Source organism: Hirundo rustica, chromosome 6 (assembly GCF_015227805.2).
Source record: "Hirundo rustica isolate bHirRus1 chromosome 6, bHirRus1.pri.v3, whole genome shotgun sequence".
Classification (NCBI taxonomy): Eukaryota; Metazoa; Chordata; class Aves; order Passeriformes; family Hirundinidae; genus Hirundo; species Hirundo rustica.
The window spans coordinates 27,538,120-27,561,682 of NC_053455.1; the positions used below are offsets into that span (position 1 = coordinate 27,538,120).

Here is a 23,563-nt window from a genome sequence, read left to right on the forward strand (position 1 = left end):
ATTTGGGCAAGGTGCAAAATTGGAGGGGCAGAAAATTTGTAAGCAGATCAGAGACATTCACTTGAGTTGACTTCTAAGACTGAGAAAGACATACTCCAATGACAAAGGAAGTCATGCTCCTTTCTGTTATAAAATAACCTGTGAGTGGAGAATTTACCCAGGAGAGATCTTGTGGCAGGGAATGCTTCCATTGCTCTGGCACGTGTCCTAATCAAAGCATGGCTGTTGCTTGTAGCTCTTCTTGGAAGTTATCATGGTACAAAAAGAGCTTTCAATTTATTTAGGACTGCAAATTAACAAAACTTTGTAAATTTGGATTGCTCTAATTTAATTGGGAAGGATGAGTTTTGAACTGCGTTAATTACTATTTCATGTAAAATTCAAAACAGCTGAACAGGAGTTACAGTTAAGTACCTAAACCCCTAACCCCTCAGCATTTTCTACTCTTTTCTAAATGAAAGAATCCTATTTTTTTTTTTTTTTTTTTTTTATGTGATATGTCATCAGGACTGGGATTGCAAATCTGAGGCCCCCTGAGTCTGAGTACTGTTCAGGGAAATACAGCATAGAAAATCACAAAGTGGTTTCAGTTGAATGGGACCTGTTAAAGGTCATTGAGTCCAGTTCCTTTACAATGGTTTTCATTAGTCTCACAAGAGAACAGAATTATCCCCCGCAGATCAAATTCTTGACTGACAGCCCTAAATCTGCAGCAGTTTTTCCCACTGGAGTTTGCATAACTGATGGTGGGTGCAGCTCTCTTCACGCTCTTTGTACTGCTTAGTCTGTCAGCATAAAATCCTTGACTGTGGCTTTACTTACCTTGTTTAAAAAACCAGAGTTTCAACCCTTGTCTGCTACCCTCTACCAACCATGCTGTTCCTCCTCCAAATGTGCCACCTTCTTACAGCACAGTCCCCATCCTTTCCACCCTGCCTCGGCATCTCTTTTATCCCTATCCCACCAATGTTTTCCTCAGATGGAAACTGCTCACAAATGCTTGCTGGCACATAAATACTGTGTCTTCAGAAAGTATTTTCTATACTCCCTGAGTGTAATGGGAGCATGTGAAGGGTGCAAGTAACATGGCATCACCATTCTTGTAAAATGGAATTATGTGGCCACTTAGCTCTACAGCTTTCAGTGTCCCAGGGATGAAAGCCTGTTTTTTGTCAGATGAATGAATGGCATGATTTAATCATAGACAGCCTATTTCTTTGCAATAGCAAAAGCTAAGTAGGAAGGAAAACATGGTTCTATCAGCCAACACACAATTTGTGTTCAGATTATTTATCTAGCATATTACCTAATATGAACAATGACTAAAACTTTGATATTGACTCATTCAAATTAAAATATTTGTAAAAATAATGCCCTCATTATTTGAGAATTATCTGGAATTTAAGATAATATAGTTAGGAAGCATCACATACAACTTACTCAAGCTATACTATATGAGGGTCATCATAAAAAGACTTCTGTGTTACTAGATATTAAAACAGATAGCAGCAGTCCCAGTTTTCTTGCAATATGTATTTCTATAAAAAGATTATAAACTAAATTAATTAAATTTTTGCACAAAGTTGATACAGCATATGAAATTATACAGCAAAAGCATAATACTCTTATCTATAAATACATAACAAAATTAAGAATAACAATTACTAGAAAAATACAGAGCATCTTTGCCATTTATGTTTAGAGTAATATATAGCCAGTTATAAGTTATTAAAAAGTGCACAGCAAAAGCCCAATGAATACAATCCCTTCTGTGCCACTCCATAACTACTAGAAATTTTACAATCAATAGTGGGGGAGAGGAAAATAGGGAAACCCCAGATTGATAGGGAAGGTGCTGTTTTGTTTTCTACTATATATTTTATTTGCAAACCACCTTTATTTTCTAAAGAATATTTGGAGTATGTTATTCACACCAGGACTCTGAAATAACTTGGTGAATATCACATCATTTTAACCACATATGTGTGCATATAAATGTATCAGCATTACTAGGTATATAATCAAATGAAAGCCTTTTTCAAGAAGACTATTCTTTCATCTGTAGAAAACGTCACAGATCTGTAAAAATGGTTTTACTACCATTATGAAGTTGTTATTCTGTGAACTACTAAATCCCACTTAATGTGTCTGCCTACGCTCTTCTTTTCTGACCATGTAATCTGATATAAATCCATTAGGTTTAAGATACCTCTGGACTTGAATTTGAATGCTTTCAGTTCCTACTGTGTGGTCTAATATAATCTCTTGGGCAAGATTCCTGTCTCTGTCTGGCCAATAGCAACTTTGTCAAATCAAGACAGTACAAGGCAGCAGACAGGAAACACCCAGTTGTCAGTTATATTTGGAATATCACTGTTGACTTCAGTGATGCAGAAAGCAGTAGTAGTAGCTAATACGTTAGGATCCAGATCCTCAAAGAACTACCGTGCCTTAAATACCTTTAAAATTCTGTGCCAAAAGAACCAACCAAATAGATCCACAGAAATCTGTGGGTAGAAGTTAAATGACTTCCGATGGAATAATCAAAAACCCCCAACTAGTACAAATAGACTCTTTCAGTTACAATCTGTCATATCTTTTCTTAAGCTGCCTGGCAATAATGGATGTTGCACAACAGGAGCACTGAAAGTACTGCATGTTATCAGTAGAACTCTTTGAAAAGATACAGAATTGTAAGCTACACAAAGCTTATAGAAGGTAGTACCTTGTATTTAGAGTTATTTTTCTCTTGTAAGAAGGTATCTAGCAAGTGGCAGAAAAAAGTCAGAGGTGTATTATTTCCTCTGAGTATCTGCTATTCTTAAGTGCATGATATGCAAAGCTTTAAACTTCAGGATGCTGTATGCTTGTTGGAAATATTAACTCTTGGCCAAATTCTGCACTTCAGTATCAAGTACAACTTCTAACAAGCTCACAAGAATCTTTGATTACAGAAACAAAAAGTAGACCTTCTTCTTCCTCTGTATTTTGATGACATATACAAGAATAAAACATCTGTACTTTAGAGGGATCATTTCAATTTCATGATTTTTAGTTTCAAATAGTAATAGTGAACAGCAGCTTTTTTATTGTTTAGAGTCCAAAAAATCTTTACAGATGCCTCTAATAATATCAGGAACCATCTGCTCCAAGCCTGTGAACTCCCTGGTAAAGAAAGTATGTGATTCTCTTGGTTCAGAAGCCATGTCTTTCAGATCATCCAGAGGTGCCCAGGCAACACCAACAGAGAAGACTGTTATTCCTACAAAAAGGAAATAAAAAAGATACCATTTTGCCTGTAGATAACAAGAAAACCAGCCATTTCTGCATTAATGAATCTATGTGGATTTGAAAAGCGTGTTTCAACACCTGCAGTCTGTCAAAGATAATTACATTTTGCCACTAAATACCAGGAATTATATTTGTCTCAGGAAAAATCCTGAAGGAAATATCATAAGAGCTAATGGCTGAGTTGTTCTTGTAGTGACACATAGGATTGTAGCAGTTACAATGTCATTCTTGAAACACAAGTAAAATTATTTTGAAAGTAGGTTTGGTTCCTTTGTGTATACTTTATATTCCTGTACTTCAAGCAACATCAGCCCAAAAGAGCTTTTTGGCCACAACATCTTATTCCCTTCCTAGATGATGATGGAGCTACTTGGCTTATCATTCTTACTCTGCTGCTTAGGGAAATGAGACTGGGTAGATGTTGATCCCTAAGCTGCTGCAAGTGAGCCTGGTCATACCTGACTCTGTAATACTGGTAGCTTGGGGTTTTTTCACCCTAATGGAAAACAGTTCCTAGGGGCTTACATTTTTCTGAATTCAAAGCAAGTATGATACTTTGCAAACTTTAAAACCTTAACATTTGCAGTGCAGCAGAAATAGGATTGATCAACTTTCGCCGCTTTTCAAAATACGTAACTTACCTGCTTTTTGTGCAGCTGCAGCAGGTCCTCTAACATCATCATAAGACTGACCATCAGTCAGAACAATGAGGAAATTCTTGTTCGGTCCATCTTTCACTGGCCCAAACACATTCCTGGTTATGAAAGAAATGGCATCTCCAGTAGCAGTGCCCCCGCTCATGTAGCTGATGTTGCGGATGGCCGAGAGAACCTTTTCCTTAGTGACGTAGTCGGTGAAGCCGAACTCGGGTCTCTGGTTGTAGGTGAACTGCACGGCTGCCACCTTGGAGCCGATGTCAGAGATCTCAAAAGCTTTTGCCACGTTGCTCACGAACTCAAGCACGAGGCGGAAGTTGCTCTCTCCAATGCTGCTGGAACCGTCGATCAGGAAGCCAATGTTGACAGAGTTGTAGCAAGTCTTGCTACACAACATCTGCTCGTGTGAGCACAGCTTTTGGATGAGAGGTTTTACGTATTTGGTAGTACCAAACCAGGTGGGCATTTGGTAAGAGAAGAAGCCGTTGTTCCGACAGACCGCCTGTTTGAAAACATGAACGGAATGGGTGAATGCCAACAGAGCAGGTGAATGGGTAATACTCAGACACCTATGAATTTTCTTTCAAAAGCAGGTTAGAAATGAAGCCTCGTGGTGGGAGCTTAGGATGGGGGTTTGTGCGCTTGTCTTTAAAGAAATTGAAACATCTGCACTCAAAGTCAGTGGAAGTTGTAGTACAGCTTATTTTATCTAGTAATAAACCCTGCCCCCCAGGCTCAGAAAGCTTTCAAATTATTTCGCTTTATTCACAAGAAGTGCAACAACTGAAAATTGTAATTTTGTTTTGTTTATGTGAACTCAATCATGACACTAAATAGCCAAAGGATTGAAATTTCTGTATTTTTGCTTATACACTGAAAAGTAGCCTCTGTGTTTTCCCTTTGAACTTGGTAGGACCTTTGGATTTTTAATCTATAGCGTGATACAAATACAGAGAGAGTTGGGTAGAAATATAGCTCCAGGTCATTCAGAATAAAATTTCTTTTCCCCTAGCTTGCATCAGATGCATGTAAAGTACAAGGCAACTGAGAAAGGGGTTAAATGCAAAATCAGCTCTCCGACTAATCTGGCTAAGATCAAAATGGAGAAGGGAAGGACAGGCCTCAGCCACCTTTCTGTGCCTCCACAGGGACAGACAGCAATAGTACAAGGGAAAGAGATCTCCTAAAAGAGGAGAGATCTAGATTAGATATTAGGAGGAAATTCTTCACTGTGAGGATGGTGAGGCACTGACACAGTTTACTCTGTGTCATGGATACCTCATCCCCAAAAGTGTTCAAGGCCAAGCCTGAGCTACCTGGTCTATTGGTTGGCATCGCTGTCCATGGCAAAGGGGGTGGGAACTAGATGACCTTTAAGGTCCTTTCTAACCCAAACCACTCTACGGTGCTTCTGTAAGTGTGCGAGGGTTGGACCTGCCTGCAATACCTCTGGGATCAGCAGCTAGAGATCTTATCCCCAGAAGAAGCAGAGCTTCATTCTGTTCATGCCATTTCTGCTGAAATTAGACGTCTACAACCTCCCTGTGTAAAATGACCAGTTTTTTCACTGCAGAGTAAGTAAAGACCTACTGATCAGAAAGCTCATGTGAGAGTAGGTGATCGCTGTTTGAATTCCTGCCCTAACTCAAAAGGAACAAGACCCACCACTCTGCATACAAGATCAAAGTTGTGTACCCAGACTTGCTAGGATATGTTTTTCCATATTTTCTGTCCTCTTAGTAGTTAAAGCAAGTAAATAATTATCCACAGAGCAGATAAGAAATACGCACCTCCCTGTCTGCCCTTTCAGGAGAGAGAATGTATCATATCAGCATTTCAATGCTTTGGCACATTCAACCGTACCTGAGATAGGGGAATTTCCTGCACCGAGAGTCTTCATGCAATTACAAATTCCAGGAGCTACAACTTGGCCAAGCTTCTGAACTGGGAGGATAATGATACCTTTTTGTGGCCCCTTCAGCAGGGAAAAATCTGCAGTGCTACTTTAACCTTCCTTCTGCTAGTCTTTTAAATCACTTATGAGCAGGGATAATTTAATCAGCTGGTTTGAAAGAATATTTTTATGTCTATACATCCATATAAGTTATTATATACACATATATTAGTTCATTAGAATTTTACTGTAAAGTAAATTCTCCAGAATGATATTCATGACTGAAAACCAAATAATGACATTCTTTCTTACTTTATCAACAAACCCGATGTCTTGTACCATTCCCAGCTCCTCTGTTGTGGGTTTTGCTACAGACACAATGAACACATTGACTCCAAATTCTCTGGCCACTATGCCGGCTTCTTCCAGATCATCTGAGGGCCAGCCATCCAGAAACACTACAATGATCTTGGGAATTCCCTTCCGTGCTCCATTTTCCAAAGAGAAGAATTTCTGAGCTGTGTACTTCAAAGCTTTCCCTTGTTTTGAACAGAAAAAGGATATGAAGAAATGATGGTACATTCTGGGATCAGCTTTCCATCTGAAATTGTGCAGGATTTATCTTATAGCTACAAGACTAAGCCAGTGTAGCACTGAATTGGTGCCCCAGGAAATTTGATAAGGAAGTTTGGGCAACCTCAAAGTTAAAAATGTATCACCCCAAATCAACACTCCTCCCCTCCAAAAAAACCCCACAGATAAAGCTGAGGTAGAACTCCCTGAGATGTTTTTTTTGCTCACGGGTCTGGTTTTCTGCTAGGAAGTAGGTATATTAGTACCTGCCAAATGGATTGGAAAGAAGAAAGTTCAGGAGCTACCTAAATTTAGCTTGTGAAATGCAATGTCATTAGATGCTTAGTTTCAATGTCTGACTGGTTTTGTCTGTGATAATTAATTTTCTTCAGATTAGCTGGTAGGGACTGAGTTTTGTATTTGCATGGAAAACTCTGTAGATAATAGGGGGACGCTTTTGTTATTGCTGAGCAGCTCTTGCACAGTGCCAAGGCCTTTTCTGCTCCTTGTGCCACCCTGTCAGCAAGAAGGCTGCTGACCCCAATGGACCACAGGGATATTCCACACCAGACAGTGTCATGGGCAGCATATAAAGCTGTGGGAAGAAGAATGAGGGTGAGGGGACATTTGGAGAGTTGGCATGAACGTGGGCTGGAGCCCTGCTTTCCTTGGGATGGCTGAACACCTACTTACCCATGGGAGATCGTGAATGAATTCCTTGTTTTGCTGTGCTTGTGTGAGTGGCTTTCGGTTTCCCTAATAAACTGTCCTTCTTTCAATCTACAAATTTTCTCATTTTCCTCTTCCCAATCCTCCCCCATCCCACTGGGGGAAAGTGTGCCAGCAGCTGCATGGGGCTGGATTGCTGGCTGGGGCTAAACCATGATGTCTTCTTCCAACCACTTACCACTCCTAGATTAACTCTTTAATTAGCCACCTAACAAGAAAGAAACTCTAATCCTTTTATGAATTTGTCTCAAGATATCATTCTGTTACTAGTGGAAAGTCAATAACTGTTGAAATGCAGGAAGCATTTATACAAGCATAAACACTTGTACTGTAATAAAATGTGTAATAAGCACACCTAACTTCCAGAAATTAAATGTGAGATGTGGCAATTTTCTAGTGGAAAAATCACTGAAGTTGATTAAGGCAAGTGTGGCATCATAGCTCACTTTCTGACCTGTGTGAATTGTAAGAACTTCGGCATTTACACATACACATATATACACACATATACCTATATATAAAAAAATACATAAAGAAATAATTTCTGGTTTAGGAGGAATATGAACTCACCTGTATTGGAATTACCTCCTCTGAACCCTAATTCCTTTATGGCAAACAAAACTTCTTTTGCAGCAGTAAAGTTTTTCAGATAGAATTCAATTTTTGGATGTTCACTGGAAAAATAAAACAGAGTAATAAAGTTCACTATTCATACTGGCATTAGCAAGCTAGAACACACTTGGAATAATTTTGCTCTTGATAATATATATTCTTCTCTGGATTTTAATACTAAAAATGTAAGTATGCTCCTTGTTTAATAAGTCTTGCAATCTTTAGCAGGAGGAATTATCTACCTGAATGGGTAAATTAAGGACAGCCTGATTATCAGAGAGCTGAAAACAATAGGCTGAAAATACATAAAGGAAAAAATGAACATGCCAGTTAAACTAAATGCATCTGTGTAATTAAAAATAATAATAATATTCTTGGCATAAATGATATGCCAAAAAAAAGATAATTGGCAGGTTTTCTACTATTTATATGACAAATACCTTCCTTATAAAAAAATCCTGCAAAATGCAGTTTGAATTTTTTTATTTGAGAAGTTCAAGGTATGCTAGCTACTGACTAAGAAATTAAAGACTTTAAGTATTCTGTGCCCAGATTTCATTTTTAATTTACAGTAGAAAGCAAAAACAGGTGACCAATTACAATTTGAAAAACATCAGCTGTAATATTTTTCAGTTGGTAAGAACAGGTTTTTGTTTTGTACATATACATAGCCATTAGGGATTATTCTCTCTCCACAATTTCTAGAAACTGGCATCTCTCCTTTGCAGGGTGTTTCCTGCTGTTCTGCTAAGATGCAATGCAAAGCTGCAGCAGAGTGGCTTTGAAAAGTCCAGCTGCTCCCTAGTCAAATATCAAATATCAGAGACAGATGTTCAGATTTGTCATTTCCTCTCACAAGTACACCGCAACATAGCACAGAGCAAACAGTGTTACAGCTCAAGAGTTTCTTTCCCTTGCTATTCATCAGCCATTACTGAGTGATATTGTTCTGGAAAATGAGAAGTGATAGGTTATTTGATTTCTCGTACCAATTAATCCATTATATTTTGTGTAGATCTGTTCTTACCTGGCCTGTACAACTCCAACATGGGGCCCTTCTGTTCCAATTCCCAACATTACAGTTACTTTTCCAACAAAGTTTTTCTGCAAGTTAAACCTACGTTGGCCAATATTGTAGCTTCCATCAATGAGAAATGCAATATCAGCTTTACAGTCTGTGAACATCCAAAATAATTAGACTTATTAACACCAAATACATGTTAGGATTCTGCTTTGCAAAAGTTAAATCTGTGTGTTCTTCTGTTACCTTTGTTCCCAGTCTTTTTGTCAAGAGTCTTCTTAGGTCTTTTACCTTTGGTGAAAAAAACAGCATGGATCATTTAAGAACAAGAAGATGAATGGATTGAAGTAAACAAAAAAAGCTCTGACTTCAAGAATTACAGTGCAATCTATCTGCAGTAGCAACTGTCAATCAGTTTAATTAAACTTGTGCTACTACTGCTTTGCTCCTTGGAGAATATTCTTCATATGAAACAGCTTAACCTTCCTTTCTACATCTGTCTGACTGATGACTGAGTTGTGCAAAGCTGGGTAGAATTCTGTACCTCACCTTCCCAAGTGCTGCTGTTTCTCAGTTAGCAACCCTGCTGTACAATGGAGTTTTAATGGCTTGGAAGCAAACCCTGACTTAAACTGTAAACCAGGTGGTCTATTCACAAACAACATGCAAGTCCAGTATTAAACATCACCAGCCTTCATAAAAAGGGTTTAATGCAGCATTTTCTGTGGTGAAATTCACATAACAACTAAATTTCTGCCATGCATGTCCTGACAGCTGTTCAGTAGTTCTGTAAGAAAGAATGCATTAACTGTCTTCTCCATCACTTAAAAAGAATGAACATTGCATGAGCTCATGAACTCTTACCTTCCTTTGTTTTATCTGCATTACTTTTCAAAAAAATTCCATTTTTTTTTTAATTTGCAGGAACATTAGTGAGATCAGACTCAATCTCCAAGACTACACGATTCCTCTTTTTTTTTATGGTGAAAGATTCTCTGCAAACCCAGATACTGCATCTGTTCTCTTCTTTAAAAATAAATGAAGCATATGAAACACGTTCCTTTAGCCAGGGACTCGCACGCTGCAGTGCACCCTGTCTCAAGGGGCTTCCCTTGCTGCGGAGGGCACGTACCTGTAGCAGGACGTGCTGTTGACACCGATCGTCCAACTGCTTCGAGAACTGTGCTCTTGGTACCTGCTAAAATAAGAGTACTTTTACTGGATTTTAGTGTATTTAGATGAAGGTGCTTGAAGGATTACTGTAGCTGCAATAACCTTTCTTTGTCACCTGCCATTAGCTACTCTGGGAGTAGGATATGAGCCCAGATGAACACTTGGTGTGATCCAGTATTGCAGTCCTTATTTTACAGGTAATTAATTTCTGCATTTGAAACGACAGCAGCTGATGAGTAATTACAGCAAATATATCTGATGAGAGGTTTTGAGCTGTAGTAGCCATTACTTCTGGCTGATAAAGTGAGGATTTGATCTGGAGAATTGGATTTCACCTTCACCCTCACCAAAAACACCAGTAATTCCAAGTTCTTAGCTAGCAACTTGCAATGGGCACTACACAAGGAGTACCAGTATCTTAGATATAGTAGGCTAAATTTTAGCTGTGTAAACAGTAAAAACACATTGCAGAGATCAGTTTCACAAACTTTCTATACCAGCAAACACACATGCTTCAATAATTATGAAACCACAACAACATATACAGCCGATATGCTTCTGCATATGATTTTACGAGGGCGGTTTAGCCTCACCTGAGTGGCAAGGCCTGACAACTGGCTTACAATTAGGCAGCTAATAATTAACAACTGCCACAACAATGAGGGCAAAAACTTCTGGAAAAAACCACTACACTGCACTGTAGCTTAATGACCACATCACGTGCAAGTTGACATTATTACTATATTTGGAGGGTCAGTGTTCTCTTTGCACGGAACATTGCACAAGGTATTCGAAGGGCCTGACAAAGGAGAGAAGGAAAAAAACTAAATGGCTGGAAGTGGCAGGAGGACCAGACTTTGGTCCTAAGCACTGACTTTGATCTACTTAAACTGTCATGGAACTGTCAACTGCCTGTTACCATGTCATTATATTCTAAATAACTGATCCATTTTTTATGTATCAGCTTCTGTTACAGACTAGCTACTCTAGCTGGAATAGTTTTCCTTTAGGTAATTGAGGAAAAATTAAGTTAAAATAATGAATTAGAAGTGAAAACTTCTGTTGCTACACATCAGATAACAATCACCTTCTTTATGCATACAGAATCACAGTGGAAGTGTCCTACAGCTCTGCCAGAGCTTCAAATGTAGTTTGCCTAACAAAAAGTGTAATCCACCTACCAGTCACTGAGAAAGATGAAGCCCATCTAGAGAGCACCTGAGACTGGATCCCATTGGCATTTACAGCAGGGTAGTTTTCCTGTCCTGGGAGAGTCCGTACCCTTACTGCTCCTCCTGCGTTGGTAATCACCCCACTAAGGTTCAAAAAGGGTTGGTATAAATCAGATATTTTAGTCACAAGAAAATGCAATACAGGTAATACCATCATTAGAGTTTTTGTCACCAACCTTCCCAAAAGGTACAATAGAGGCAGGCAGTTGTGTTCAGGCTAGAACAATCTCTAAGTTGCTGAAAAGACTTTAGGAGAAATTACTCTACAGAGCATTACGCAGATTTATTAAAAAAAAAAAAAAAAAAAAAAAAAAAAAAAAAAAAAAAAAAAGGCAGGAAAGCCTAAAATTCTGTCATTTAGAGTAATGCAGAACAGTGATGTTTCAGGCCATATCAGTTCCTAAGTGACAATAAGAAGCATCAGAACAGTCAGATTTCTTTTTATGTGCTACTGAAAGAAAAGTTATTTTTAGAGGTCAAAAGTCAAAGTTGAACTTCTCTAAGAGGGAGCAAAACTTGATGCCTTGTAGTACATGGGCAGGTACAGTTCTATGGGAGATTAGCAATTATTTCAAAACTATTTAAACACAGCAATATGTGCCTTTGTGATTCTTTTTGGCTTCCTGCTTGAAAAGACAACCTGGCTTAATCTGATTTAACATATTGTGAAAGTTGAATAATCAAGATCAGAGTTTAGAAAACTTTACATGTATTTCGGATAATATGAGATCTGGCTATCTGGGCAAAAGCAAATTCCACATAAAATTCTATGTGGATTGCTGTTAAAAGACATTAATTCTTCATGGATGTGGCTCACATTTCTAAATTGAACTGTGATTATATATATATAATTCTTGTGGCTTATGCCACTGTAATCTGCTTTGCTTTTCACTGCTGTGCTTTGCTCCTATGTGACTGACTTGCATGCCATGGCTGTTTTGATTAAACTGGAACTCAGCAGATTTTCCAGGAACAGCTTTCACTTCCCTGCTCATTATGTTATATGCCAGTGCTGCATAACAGGGACTTCATGTGAAAGCTGTTGGTCCATTCTCTTGCTTAGCTTGTTAATAATGACCCACAATTTATACCCAAATGGTATTTTTCACTCAAAAATGGAAACAAATTAAACAGAAAAGGAGACACACAAGGCAGTAATCCAGTACCTCACTGCACACCAGCTAATGAATGAAAGTATACCAGCCAAGTATAGCAGAAATGTCTTATAAAATACAGGAAGTTCATCTAAAACATACTTTAAAATCTGAACTGAGATAAATCACCAGATTAAATGGAAGCTTTTTAAGATCCCCATGCACTTCCTCAATTCAATTAATTATTTATTAAATAAATTTATTAATTATTTAATTAATATTAATCCAATTAATTAATTATTATTCCCCAGTGTGCAAGAACTGTTCATTTGCACTACTGGAGAAAGAGATACAGGGTGTTGCTGAATTTTGAATTAATTTTTCAAGGAGTCTACACATCAAAAGTGATGCCTAGACCACAGAGTCCTGTGGCCATGGGAGGTGAGCCTTACAGATGTAACTGCAGTCAGTTTGTCCTCAGGGACTTTAGACAAGACAGCTGAATTGTCTGAATTCCCATCTTTCCTTCTTACTATCACCATCTGCAAACTCCTTCCAAATAGTCAGCCTTTCTACATCACCTCAAGAATTATCCTCCCCATCTCCAGACTGGTCTCCTGCTGCTGCCTGACTGTCATCAATCACTGATATGGAGCAGCTCAGGATTTCATGCCAGCATCCTCTGGACCCCTAAGCTGTTCCTTTCTTTCTGTTTTCTCTGCATCCCTACTGGTTTTGGCAGGAAAGAAGCTCAGCAGAAGAAGCAGGCTTGATACCAAAATTTTCCAGGGATCTGCAGCTGCTCAGAAATCCCTTTGGCCAGACAACATTTTTGTCAATATTCTTCTGGCAAACACTGGGGCAATTCAGGTGCCATTTGTGTTTATGGGCACTTTTTGGCCAGCTTAGTAGTACCATGATATGCTATTGTTAGACTTGAGTTCTGGGACCCCAATGCTTAATGAGGACTGGTTTCACCCTTTGATAAGTTAGCAAGGTTATGAAAAAATTTACATGTCTATTTAACATCTAAATATTACCACACTGGGCTAGGTCTCCACGTAGTGGAACTGGCACTAGAACAGAACTGCACAAGCTGAAAACTTAGTCCTTCATTTGACCTTCTGATTATTAATCCAATTAATCACTCAGTGGTAGATTTAACTCAGTTCTTCATGCCTACATAGTGTCAGCTTGGTAGGAGGTTCTCCATTCTTCCCTCAACAAATAAATCTTTTATCCCTCTGCCCAGAAAAAGAATAATATTAAATCAATATTTTGTTTCCTGAGAGTAATTACACATAAAATGAGAGAAAAAGCCAAATATAACAAGCTAAACAGGCAGAAAGCTTATTCATTTGCAGTACACAGAATTATTAGTAGCTGAATTCTGCTGAATTATTTTCATGTATTACAAAGCATTTTCTTGCATTATTAAATGCATAGCAATGGAACAATGCAGTTATTAATGCAAGAAAATGCTATGTAATACATGAAAGGACTCAGAGGACTAATCACTATTTGATTATATAAAATTAAGGAATCCAGCCCCAATATGGACCCAGCACGCCAACTGAAGCGTACGTGGAAGGGGGAAGAGACCCATGCTCACACAACTATTTTCAGTTTAAAAAACGAAATGAGCCGTGGTCCCCCAACTGGTGTTCCTTGAGATGCTGGGTGGTTGTCTGACACATGGGAGATGACACAGGGCCAGGACACAGTGATGCTAAAGGTTCAGAGATATCTGCACTCACCAGGCAGTGAAATGGAGGGTACACCTGCTTTGAAATGAGTGCTTAGAAGAAACTTACAAAATTTTCCAAGCACAAATCTACTTACGTCACAATAATGGCAAACTCCAATCACCTATCGGGAATATCTTCTTGAAGTTTCTTTCATGCCAATATGGATTTTAAATATTGCAACACAGGGCAAGAAGGAGCAAATATTTTCTATGTTTTTGTTGGATTTTGCAGCCTGCACTGAAATGAGCTGAGAACTAAACAATTACTGCCTCTCCTCCATGCATCAATCCTTTTTCGCTAGGACTAGTTTTGGCTGTTAACAGGTGCAGCAAAGCCACCAAAATGTTCTCACGTAGCAAATTCTGTTCTGAGTATCAAAGGCCAGCAGAACTAATAGCCCCCAAGTTAAAGGCAGTCTTCAGAAAGAGCAGTTCTCCTAAACAGATAATTTTTCACCTTTAGTCTTCTTTTTCAAAACACCTTACTACAGTCTACCGTACTCAAAGACTCAAGATTAATTTAAATCCAGTCTAGAAGACAGATTACAAAGGTGAGTATATTTTAATCCCTTCATTGCTATTAGAGCCCTCATTATTCTCACAATGTCTGTGAAGAGAGACTGTTAGATGCAGGTTTTATAAAAACAGTTGCATATTTCACAAGTAGTACAATTTACATTGGCTCTTACTATAGAAAAGTATGGATTTTTCTATAGTCTCATGCATCTGGGCTGGAGATCAGTACACACAGTTTATAAGGTACAGGCTTCAGTGCAGACCGAAGTGAAATATAATAAAATAGAGATTGTGCTTTATTGTCTAGGTGAAGACTATGCAAATTATGGAAAGAAATATGCATCTTCCATTTCTTGTACCTCTTCCTTTTGTAGAAGTATTTCCCAGCTGTGCCAGAACTGAGCCCCAGCAGCTTTTGTGGTGGGACTTTGTTAACAGTCAGTCACAGACAGCCCTGGCATGGGGTGCTCAACAACACTGCCTACTTGAACTGGTCAGGAACTTGTGTGTCTTTTCAAAATGTTCAGTTCTTTAATCTCTTTAGAAAAAGGCCTTGACAGCAAGAGCTTTTTTCTCTTTAAAGACATCTTTGATAAGAAATGGAATGTTAAAATATATGGCTACATCACTAAATACAAACATTGCCTTAAAAAAAAAATTTAAAATCTCAGTTTTCATCAGTTCAAAAAATAATAATAATAAAAAAAATTAAAGAAGCAAATCCAAAGTCACTACCTGCATTTGATCTAGACAATCTTTCACAAACCTTTTTTATATACCTTAACTAGGAAGAGTGAAGAACCAAAGTGTAATTTTTTTAAACACCCATGAAGACTCATAAAACACACTAAATGGAGACTTTAATTCTTTATACGGAAGCATCAGAAGGAAGCCTGTCTCACAATAAAATACACATGGAAACATGTAAATATGAGACAAACTCTTCAGCTTTAAAAACAAATAGAAACAGACACCCATAATACCTCCCAAGGTCCTTCTAACTCCTCGTACAGTACCTTAGCCCTTAGATTCTTTTACAGCATTTGAGAAATTCAAGAGTTTCTTCTCAAAACCCCTCAATTTTTTTTAGAAAAAGTTCATTTTAGTTTACTTAGGAGTTTAAATAGTGGACAAATAGCCCAAATTTTGGAAGTGTTATTAAAAGTTCTAAAATTTTAGTTGATACTTTAAGTAAGATTCTAGATAGTAATGACAGCCCCCTAAATATTATTTAAAACGCCTGGAATGTTTTTTTATGCCATTGAAAGTGTCAAGCAATGAATATTAACTCAAGAAAGTTTTATTTTCCCCATTTATCTTCTAGCCATTTATATTTTTGCAAAATTTTAAGTGTATGGTTGTGGATATTTTAACATAAAAAATACTCTGATAGCCGCAGCATCACATCAATATATTATGAAAGAGCTTTCTTCTGTTGCTTGATGCTAAAAAAAATATTGAAACCACTTTTCCTCCATTTCTTTTAAACAATTTGTTTGATGCAAGCTTTTTAAAAAGTCAGAAAGTGAATCTGCTTTTATTCTTCAATTAGTTACTATTTATACTGTATTCTTCCATATCTACCAGTGATACAAGTGATTTTACAGTGAAAGGCCATCTGTGGACAATGCTGGGCCATTTCAGAGAAAGTTAACAAAGCAGTTTTCAGGAACACTCAAACGCAACTCAGATAACTTGTGAGTAGCACAGACATTCTGGTTTTTCTTTCTTTTCTCTTCTCCCAATGATGTTCCTGTTTAGTTTACAGGACCCAAGGTCCAGAGAGATTTTTGCTATGACGGCATCAAATGGCTAAGGTTTTTAAGTGTGGCAAAGACTATATATATATATATATATATAAACTCGCTTAGCACATGGGTTAGCAATGATCTCACTTACCTGTGTATAGCAGCTCCACAGACACTCGAAAGAGAAGCATAAACTCCATCCCCAAAGACATAAAATTGCCACAGAGGACAGTTTGCTGGGCAAAGGACATCTTCTGTCCCCTTTCTAAGGTCAAGTCCTCTTGTAAAGCACGTGATAGCAGTAGAAGCTAAAGAGAAAAGAAGAACTTTTGACCTGAAAATCTTAAGGGTTTGTTGTTGGGGTTCCTTTTTTTTTGATGTCTCTACAGTTTCCAAGTTTGAAGCAGTAGCTGAATTTGAAATTAGGTACAATGCCTACAAAGATGTCTTTAGAGATTACAAATGTACAATTATGACAAGGAAGCACACACTTCAAAATTACTTACGGGGAAAAAAGTAACAGAAAAAAAACCTCCCATGAACAAAAAACATTAAAAGATTATCCAAAGAACATTACACATGGAAAAGCAATTCACATCTGTAACTTTACGGCAGAGGCAGAAGGGCAAGAGGAAGACCTTTGAGGGCTGATGGACCACAGATGCAGGTGGCACTTTCCAAGGAAGAATTTAAATCACTCTGACATCCCCAAAGAAATCTCCAGCCATAAGATATCTATGAGTCACTTGGGAAATTCTGAATCTTCTCTCCAGTGGCATTCATGAAGCAAGTTGACAGCAGCATTTCCCTTAGCCTCTTGCAATAAATCCTACTGAGGCCAGTGTTAAAAAAAAAAAAAAAGAAAAAAGAACAACCATCTCCTCGCTCCAGTAATACAGTAACATCTAGAACATTGGTATCAATTAATTACAGTGATGTTTACATTGTTATCATTGTGCAGAGGAAAGTCAGATTCATACAGTGATACCAAAGTTATTTATTCAGCTGAGGCACATGCATTTTTTATGTAGAACTCTGTCTTTTTTCAGAAGTTGCTCTCCAGATTATCATCATTAAGCTTTCACTGTGCTTGCCTGTGTGCAGTGAAGGTATGCAGACACAGATTAACATCAGTACACTATTTCGCTTGGCAAACTGATGTTTTTTCTTTTGAAAACATTGAGGTCTTTATCTTGCATGGCAACTTACCATCCTTCTACTACACAAGGTAACACAATCCCCTGGTTTGTTGCACAGCAAATTGAGATTTGGCTTAGATCATTATCGATTCAGCGGCATAAGTCCAACCCATGCCTGGCTGTCTATTCTGAACTTCCTAAGGCACACCTTGCCCTAGCACCTAGAAGGTGCAAGAACCTTTTCTAAATGCACCTGGAATCCTACCTTTGCACAGTGTTAACACTGATGAAAGCTGGCAGAGGCTGGCCAAGGTAGCAGTGCATGCATTACATGCCAAGGATTGCATGTTTCAGGGATCAGCGATCTATCTCTCACCTGCTTTTCTGCCCACTACTTTCCTTCTTACCCTGGGGTGTTTCCTGACCCCAACATATGCTGCTTATAAATGCGAGGACTCAGAACACATGCTGTTCTTCATGAGGGCATGGAAAAGATGATACCTCCAGCTAATCTCACTGACTTCAGAGCTGAAAAGCACAACGGCCGCAGCCAGAAATGCAGTGGGAAGCACGTATTTTCATTCTGACTGCATAAACTGATCACACACATTCATCAATTATGCATGTAGTTTTGCTCTTAATTATATACAATAGTCATTAATGCTATGCTGAAACAATGTTAAACTACCTACTCACATCTTCCTGAAAAATCGTGGCTGCTGTTTGTTAGCACAAATACAGGACTTGTATATGCTGAAGTAAGAAGAAAAGAAAACAGTAAGAACTTCTTTATATTTCCCTTTGAGATAATAAAAGCTGTCTACCTAGCAAGAACTAAAATGATTTAATCTGATTCTCAAGTACTCTAAGAAATAAAAACGTTTCTTTCAGGACTTAGTCTTAACTGCTCACATCCTGGCCATGCTTAGTCTTATTTAATTGCCTTAAAAAAAAAAAAAAAGAAGGAAAAAACAAGCAGAATCAGTGCTTATACCTAGAAGCTCCATATTTTCATTGTCAAAAGTGCTGTATTGGTATGCTAGAAGAAGCCAATTTGCTTTGCTGTTTGAGTCCCCTAATCCTTTTCATGGAAGTTCTGCAAGTGTGTTTGCTAATTACTGGGCACTGAACAAGCAGTCTCCACCAAATGACACCTAGCAAGACCATCAAAATCTAGCAGCAGCTGGAAGTCCTTGGGGGAGTAACTGCAATAAGCACCACTGGTAATCTCTGCTCTCACAGCACTGCTTGTGCCTCTCACCCTGCAACATTCTTCCAGCCTCTAAAAGTGCAAGACGCCACGGGAAGTTTTAACTCCTGTCACTTCTAATGTAATGTACTAGACTGAATTCCTTGGCTGGCTGTGCACACAAAGACAGTAATTAGATGTGTCTGGTTAACAAACCTTGTATGGCATGGAGACCTGTATTTCCCTCATCACCAGGTACTTACTAATTACCGTCATGTGGCAGGCTTTTGCATAGCACAGAAGATGAGGGGGAAAAATAATCTTTCTGTGTTTTCCCTGGCAATCAAAACACAGAAATCCATTGTAGCCCGGCCACAGGATTTTTCTGTACTGGCAGCCTAAAGACTGTCATGATCCTTGTCTACACGAGAGGCAGGCTTCCAAGGGAAGGGTGCACATTGTTGCTGTGTGAACTGAAGAGCTGACATGCTGTAGCTAGGGGATTTAGCAGTTTATACCTCAGCACTGAAGTAAAAACACACAATTTGAGGTAAATTATGCTGTTAATTAGTTTTCTCTAAGCTGTAACTCTAAAACGGAGACTAACATCGGAAGTGTTTGGTGAAGTATCAAAATGAAAGCTAATTTTCTTGTTGATTACCAAAATAAAGACTTAAGATATCAGGTCTGCAGTGGTTTTTGTTTTTCCCTGTTTGTTTATGCATCAGCTGCCATACAACCCATAAAACTTCAAGGATTTCATCACAAACATGAAAATGTATTAATGAGGTCAGAACACCAGAATATACAATATTGTTCTTTGACAGCTTGCATACTCATCATTCTCACAAATTTCATCTATGACATTACTACTGAAATTGAAGAAGTGCTTGTTTTTGTTAGTCTATCCAAGACACTTCAACATGGCAAAAAACAGCCAAAGAGCTGCATCTACATATAAAGTAACTGAGATAGAACCCTTATGTTTTAACAACTGTATTGGAAGAGCAGTAGCAGTGGAGGCATTTCTCTCAATACTTACATGGTGCAATACTCTAAATCCAAGTAATTTTGGAAGAAATAAATATAAGCTTACAATCTGCAGGAGAGGATTCAGTTCTAGACTCCTACCCATTCTGTACTCTGGTGAAGACATGAGACCTATGCTCTGTTGCATTCCATTAGGCCTTTAGAACTTCAATAAAACAACTATTGTCCCATCCTGTCAAGACACACACTCTTCAAGCTTCACAGAAACACACTACATCAGAGTACCCTACAAGAGTGAGGTACAAAGAAAAGGAACTGTAATTCTTCCTGATTTAGGCCATATTTAAAGTGTAGGGATGAATGTCTTCCATCATTGTTGACCTAAAAAAACAAAAAACAAAGACTCACTTCTCTCTTGAAACAATCATATTTTCAATAATTCCATCAATTTACATCTTTTTGGTGCCTCTTCCCATGTACTCTGGTTTTGCTATGAATAGCTACTTCTTATGTCAATCTACAAAAGTTCTGACTTAATTTTTAGCAGGATCTACTGCTTTAAGTTATTCTAGGGAAATAAAACCCACAGGCAAAATCTGATCTTTTCTTATCTTGAAGCTTCCATGCATTGCTTCAGGAAAGCAGTTTATTTATGCAAAGGAAAAAATAAATTCTATGTACATTATTACAAAATTAAAAATAGGATTCCTACTACAAAATATAGCTTTATGAGTTGTAATATAGACAAGTACATCCCTATTCTTTTGGTATTTAGTACTTTTTTTTGAAATAGAAAGATTTTAGGTATTTTTTTATTTTGAGGCATCAAACAAGTCTGCTTTTTCTGTCTTATACAAGGATTATCAATAGTTGGTAAAAAAAAAAAGACATACCAGTAAACCTACACTTGTTCATATTTTGGAAAATATGTTCACAGATTGCACAGTAATTCATGTAAATCTTTAGTACATATCCTGATCTGGATATGTACAGGGCAACAGGATTTAGAGAAACCGGGGCTACATCGTTCATGTCAATCTGAGAGCTGCCCTTTTCTCATCAGCGTAAGGCCACCTGCCATCACACGGCAGCGTTCACCCACCCGCAGAGCCTCGTGCGGGGCAACCAGGACTGCTGAACTTGGCAGCATTCGTATCCATTCCAGCACGAGTATAGAGAAAGATCCTCCAAGATCTTCCCAAACATTACAGCCTAAATGCAGTAGATTATTGAGGAAATTTATGCTCTTTTCATTACTTTGAACAACAGAACTTAGGCACTTTTATAAATGCAAGTTTCTAGTTCATTAACCAAATGCTGCTAAATTTAGGCTCAGAATAAGGGTAAGAGGCAGTATCTTATAGAAACCGTTCACATCAATGCTATTTTAGCTGGTTCCAGATACCTTCAGGTTACAGAGGCTTCTCCAGCCCTGAAGGAAGCATCCCAGAAAATTTTCATTTGTTTCCTGCCAGACTGTCAGCACTTCATCTGTAATGCACCTGTAAAATAAAAAAGGGATGGGAACTGGGGCTAGAGAGCACTCTTCCATTGCTGTGCATTTTTTTCCTTTTTTAGTCATAGCACTCCTGTCACAGATATCAGTTATCAGTTTAGCACAAAAGAATTTTCCGAATCTTTGATAGGATACAAAACAAGCAGCAAATCCCGATTCCGAATAACTGTGAAGTCGTTAACAACCATTCAGAAAAGCTTGGGGTCACTCACCCTCTGCAGGCCAGGCCTGCATCTGGAAACACGTTCTTCTGGAGGCTCCCGTCCTCCTTTGGTGAAAGGTTCCACTGAAAGGGGCAGACAAACTGCTCGCGTCCTTCTGTCACACTTCTCCAACTGCTTCCCGTGGCTCCTGGTTCCCATGGATTTATTCTGGTTCTAGGAGAGCCTGCTCTCCAGCAGCAAGGATGCAGTCCAACACAGGATGGTACAGCAGGCAGTCCCTGCCATACCCTGCTAAGCACGTTCTTTTGCTTTCCAGGTCGAAATAACGGCAGGGCAGGTCTAAAACGCTTTTAATCAATTCCACGGTCTAAAATACGCCAGAGATCCTCAAGTTCTCCAAGCATTGTACGAGCGCCTTTATAACACACACAAACACGCTCCCACTCACTCTTGCTACCGGCACTCGTGGACACTCATCGCCTCGGCGCTGCTTTAGCCGGGCCAGGAGGCTTTCAGCCCCGTCTGCAAGCGTTCCCACACACGCCCCGTGCCCCTCTCCACCGGCCGGCTCCGCGCACCCTCCCGGCGGACAGAGACGCTCCGAGGGGGGAATCTCCCCGGGATGTGGAGGGGGACAGCGGCCAACTCACCCGAGGCGTCGCTGCCGCGCACCGGGCCGGAGAGCAGGAAGGCGCCTGCGAACAGACAGGGAGCGTGGGTCGGGTCGGGTCGGGTCGGGTCGGGGCGCTGCTCCGCCCCGCCGCCGCCCGCGGTACCCACCGAGGAGCAGGACCGAGAGCCACATGGCGGCGGGGCAGCCCAGAGCCGAGCCCGGGAGAGCGGCGTTCCGGCCGGGTCACGGCGCCGTGCCCTGCGCGCTGCCCCGCTCCTCCGCCGAGCCGCACGGCTCACGGCAGCCGCCGCTCCCGCTTTAAACCTCCGGCGGGCGCATGAGCGCTGGGGCGGGCGGAGGGAGGGAAGGAGGGCGCGGGGCCGGGCAGCTCCGCCGCCGCGCCCGGCAGGTGCTGCCGTCCCTCCCCCGCCGCGCCCCCCGCGGGCTTCTTCCGCCCGGCGCGGCGCTCCCGGAGCGCTCGGGTGCAGCCATTCGCCCCCTGCGCGGTGACTCGCCCGCTCGGGACGGGCGGTGGCCGTGTCAGGACGTTCCCGTGCCCGGCGAAGCGCCTTTGCGTTTGCCTTCCCGCCCCTGCCCGCGCACCCCTGGATATCCCTTCCACCCGCGGTTCTCCGACAGCTCGAGTCAGGTGTCTTTACTCCAGATGTCTTGGGAAATGCGAGCGAGGTGTTAGCTGCTTCGCCGCAACCTCTGCCCCTTGCTGGAAGCTGAGGAAGGGACAAAGCTGCCATGAGCGCTGCGAGGGGCTGCGAGGGGCTGCCGAGCTCGCCGCGCCCGCCCCGGGCTGCAGCAGTGCGGGAGCCGTCCCCGGTCCCGCTGGGCGCTGCAGCGGCGAGAAGCGGGGGATTTAAGCCTGACGGAATCATTCGAAGAGGTGGAAATGCCCGAACCGGCTTTTCGGGTATCGTTTCCGTTTGGTCTGAAACGTTAGCGCAAATACTGCAGGTGCCTGCCTTTCATATAAGTAAAACTTGACTTAGATTAAAATAAAGGGAAAAGGAAAAAAAAAAAAAAAAAAAGGCAGTAAAACCCAAACAACCACCCCCCTAAAACCTAACCAACCAACCAACTGGAACCCAAACGAATCAAACCAAACCCCCGCTTTACAGCCTAATCCGTTTCCACAACTGGATGCACACACACACGTGTGCTCTGAAGGACCGGCTGGCGCTGATGCGCTCTAGACAGGTCACTTGGGAATCGTGGGCACGGGACAGAGGTGCCTGCATTTTAACGAATGCCTTAACATCGCATTTTGTGCCTGCCGACAGCGTACGCTGTTTGACTTCTGCTGGGACACCTGTTCCCGAAATGATCTTTTACATATAAATAAGATTTCGGATTTCATAGGAATTAGGATTTGCAGGGGCAGAAAATTCAGTGCGGGCGGGCGTTGCAGCCAGCCCTGACAGCGACCGGCTTTGGGAGGCGGCTGCTCAGGGCAACTCACTTTAGCGGTTTGTTTGTTTTGTTTGTTTGTTTTTCTTTTTTTTTTTTTTTTCCCTCATATTTCACCCCTTGTGAAATATCTCTTGGTATTTATTTATTGAAAATAAATATATTTGAGAACTCTGCGATCTGTTCAGACAGACATACGTGGCCCGTAAGAGCAAAATAGGAAGTATGGCCGGGTAAGTTATTCGTA

At 40.2% G+C, this 23,563-nt stretch overlaps 1 protein-coding gene across 2 annotated transcripts; it reads right to left on the reverse strand.

Annotated features, from left to right (window-relative positions):
- Positions 1–1,512: 1,512 nt before the first annotated feature.
- COCH (cochlin) lies at positions 1,513–22,185 on the reverse strand. 2 transcript variants are annotated; one of them, XM_040067511.2, is made up of 11 exons: positions 22,065–22,185; positions 21,935–21,979; positions 16,438–16,594; positions 11,131–11,264; positions 9,909–9,974; positions 9,023–9,067; positions 8,783–8,930; positions 7,714–7,817; positions 6,154–6,380; positions 3,933–4,449; positions 1,513–3,262 (listed from the first exon to the last, which is right to left on the reverse strand). In XM_040067511.2, the coding sequence occupies exons 1-11, from the start codon at positions 22,087–22,089 to the stop codon at positions 3,087–3,089; spliced, it is 1,644 nt and encodes a 547-aa protein (XP_039923445.1). In that variant the 5' UTR covers positions 22,090–22,185; the 3' UTR covers positions 1,513–3,086. The 2 variants fall into 2 exon arrangements, with proteins under 2 accessions (XP_039923445.1, XP_039923446.1); XM_040067512.2 differs by having other exon boundaries at positions 9,909–9,971; positions 22,065–22,171.
- Positions 22,186–23,563: the final 1,378 nt, after the last annotated feature.

What these genes read in the sequence shown, in the direction of transcription:
- COCH (XM_040067511.2), bottom strand. Translation starts at nt 22,089, where the DNA reads ATGTGGCTCTCGGTCCTGCTCCTCG. An exon ending in GTTGGAGTTGTACAGGCCAG is followed by an intron (nt 7,818 to 8,782) that starts GTAAGAACAGAT and finishes TTATTTTTCCAG; the next exon opens with TGAACATCCAAAAATTGAAT. An exon ending in ACATCGGGTTTGTTGATAAA is followed by an intron (nt 4,450 to 6,153) that starts GTAAGAAAGAAT and finishes GTTTTCAAACAG; the next exon opens with GCGGTCTGTCGGAACAACGG.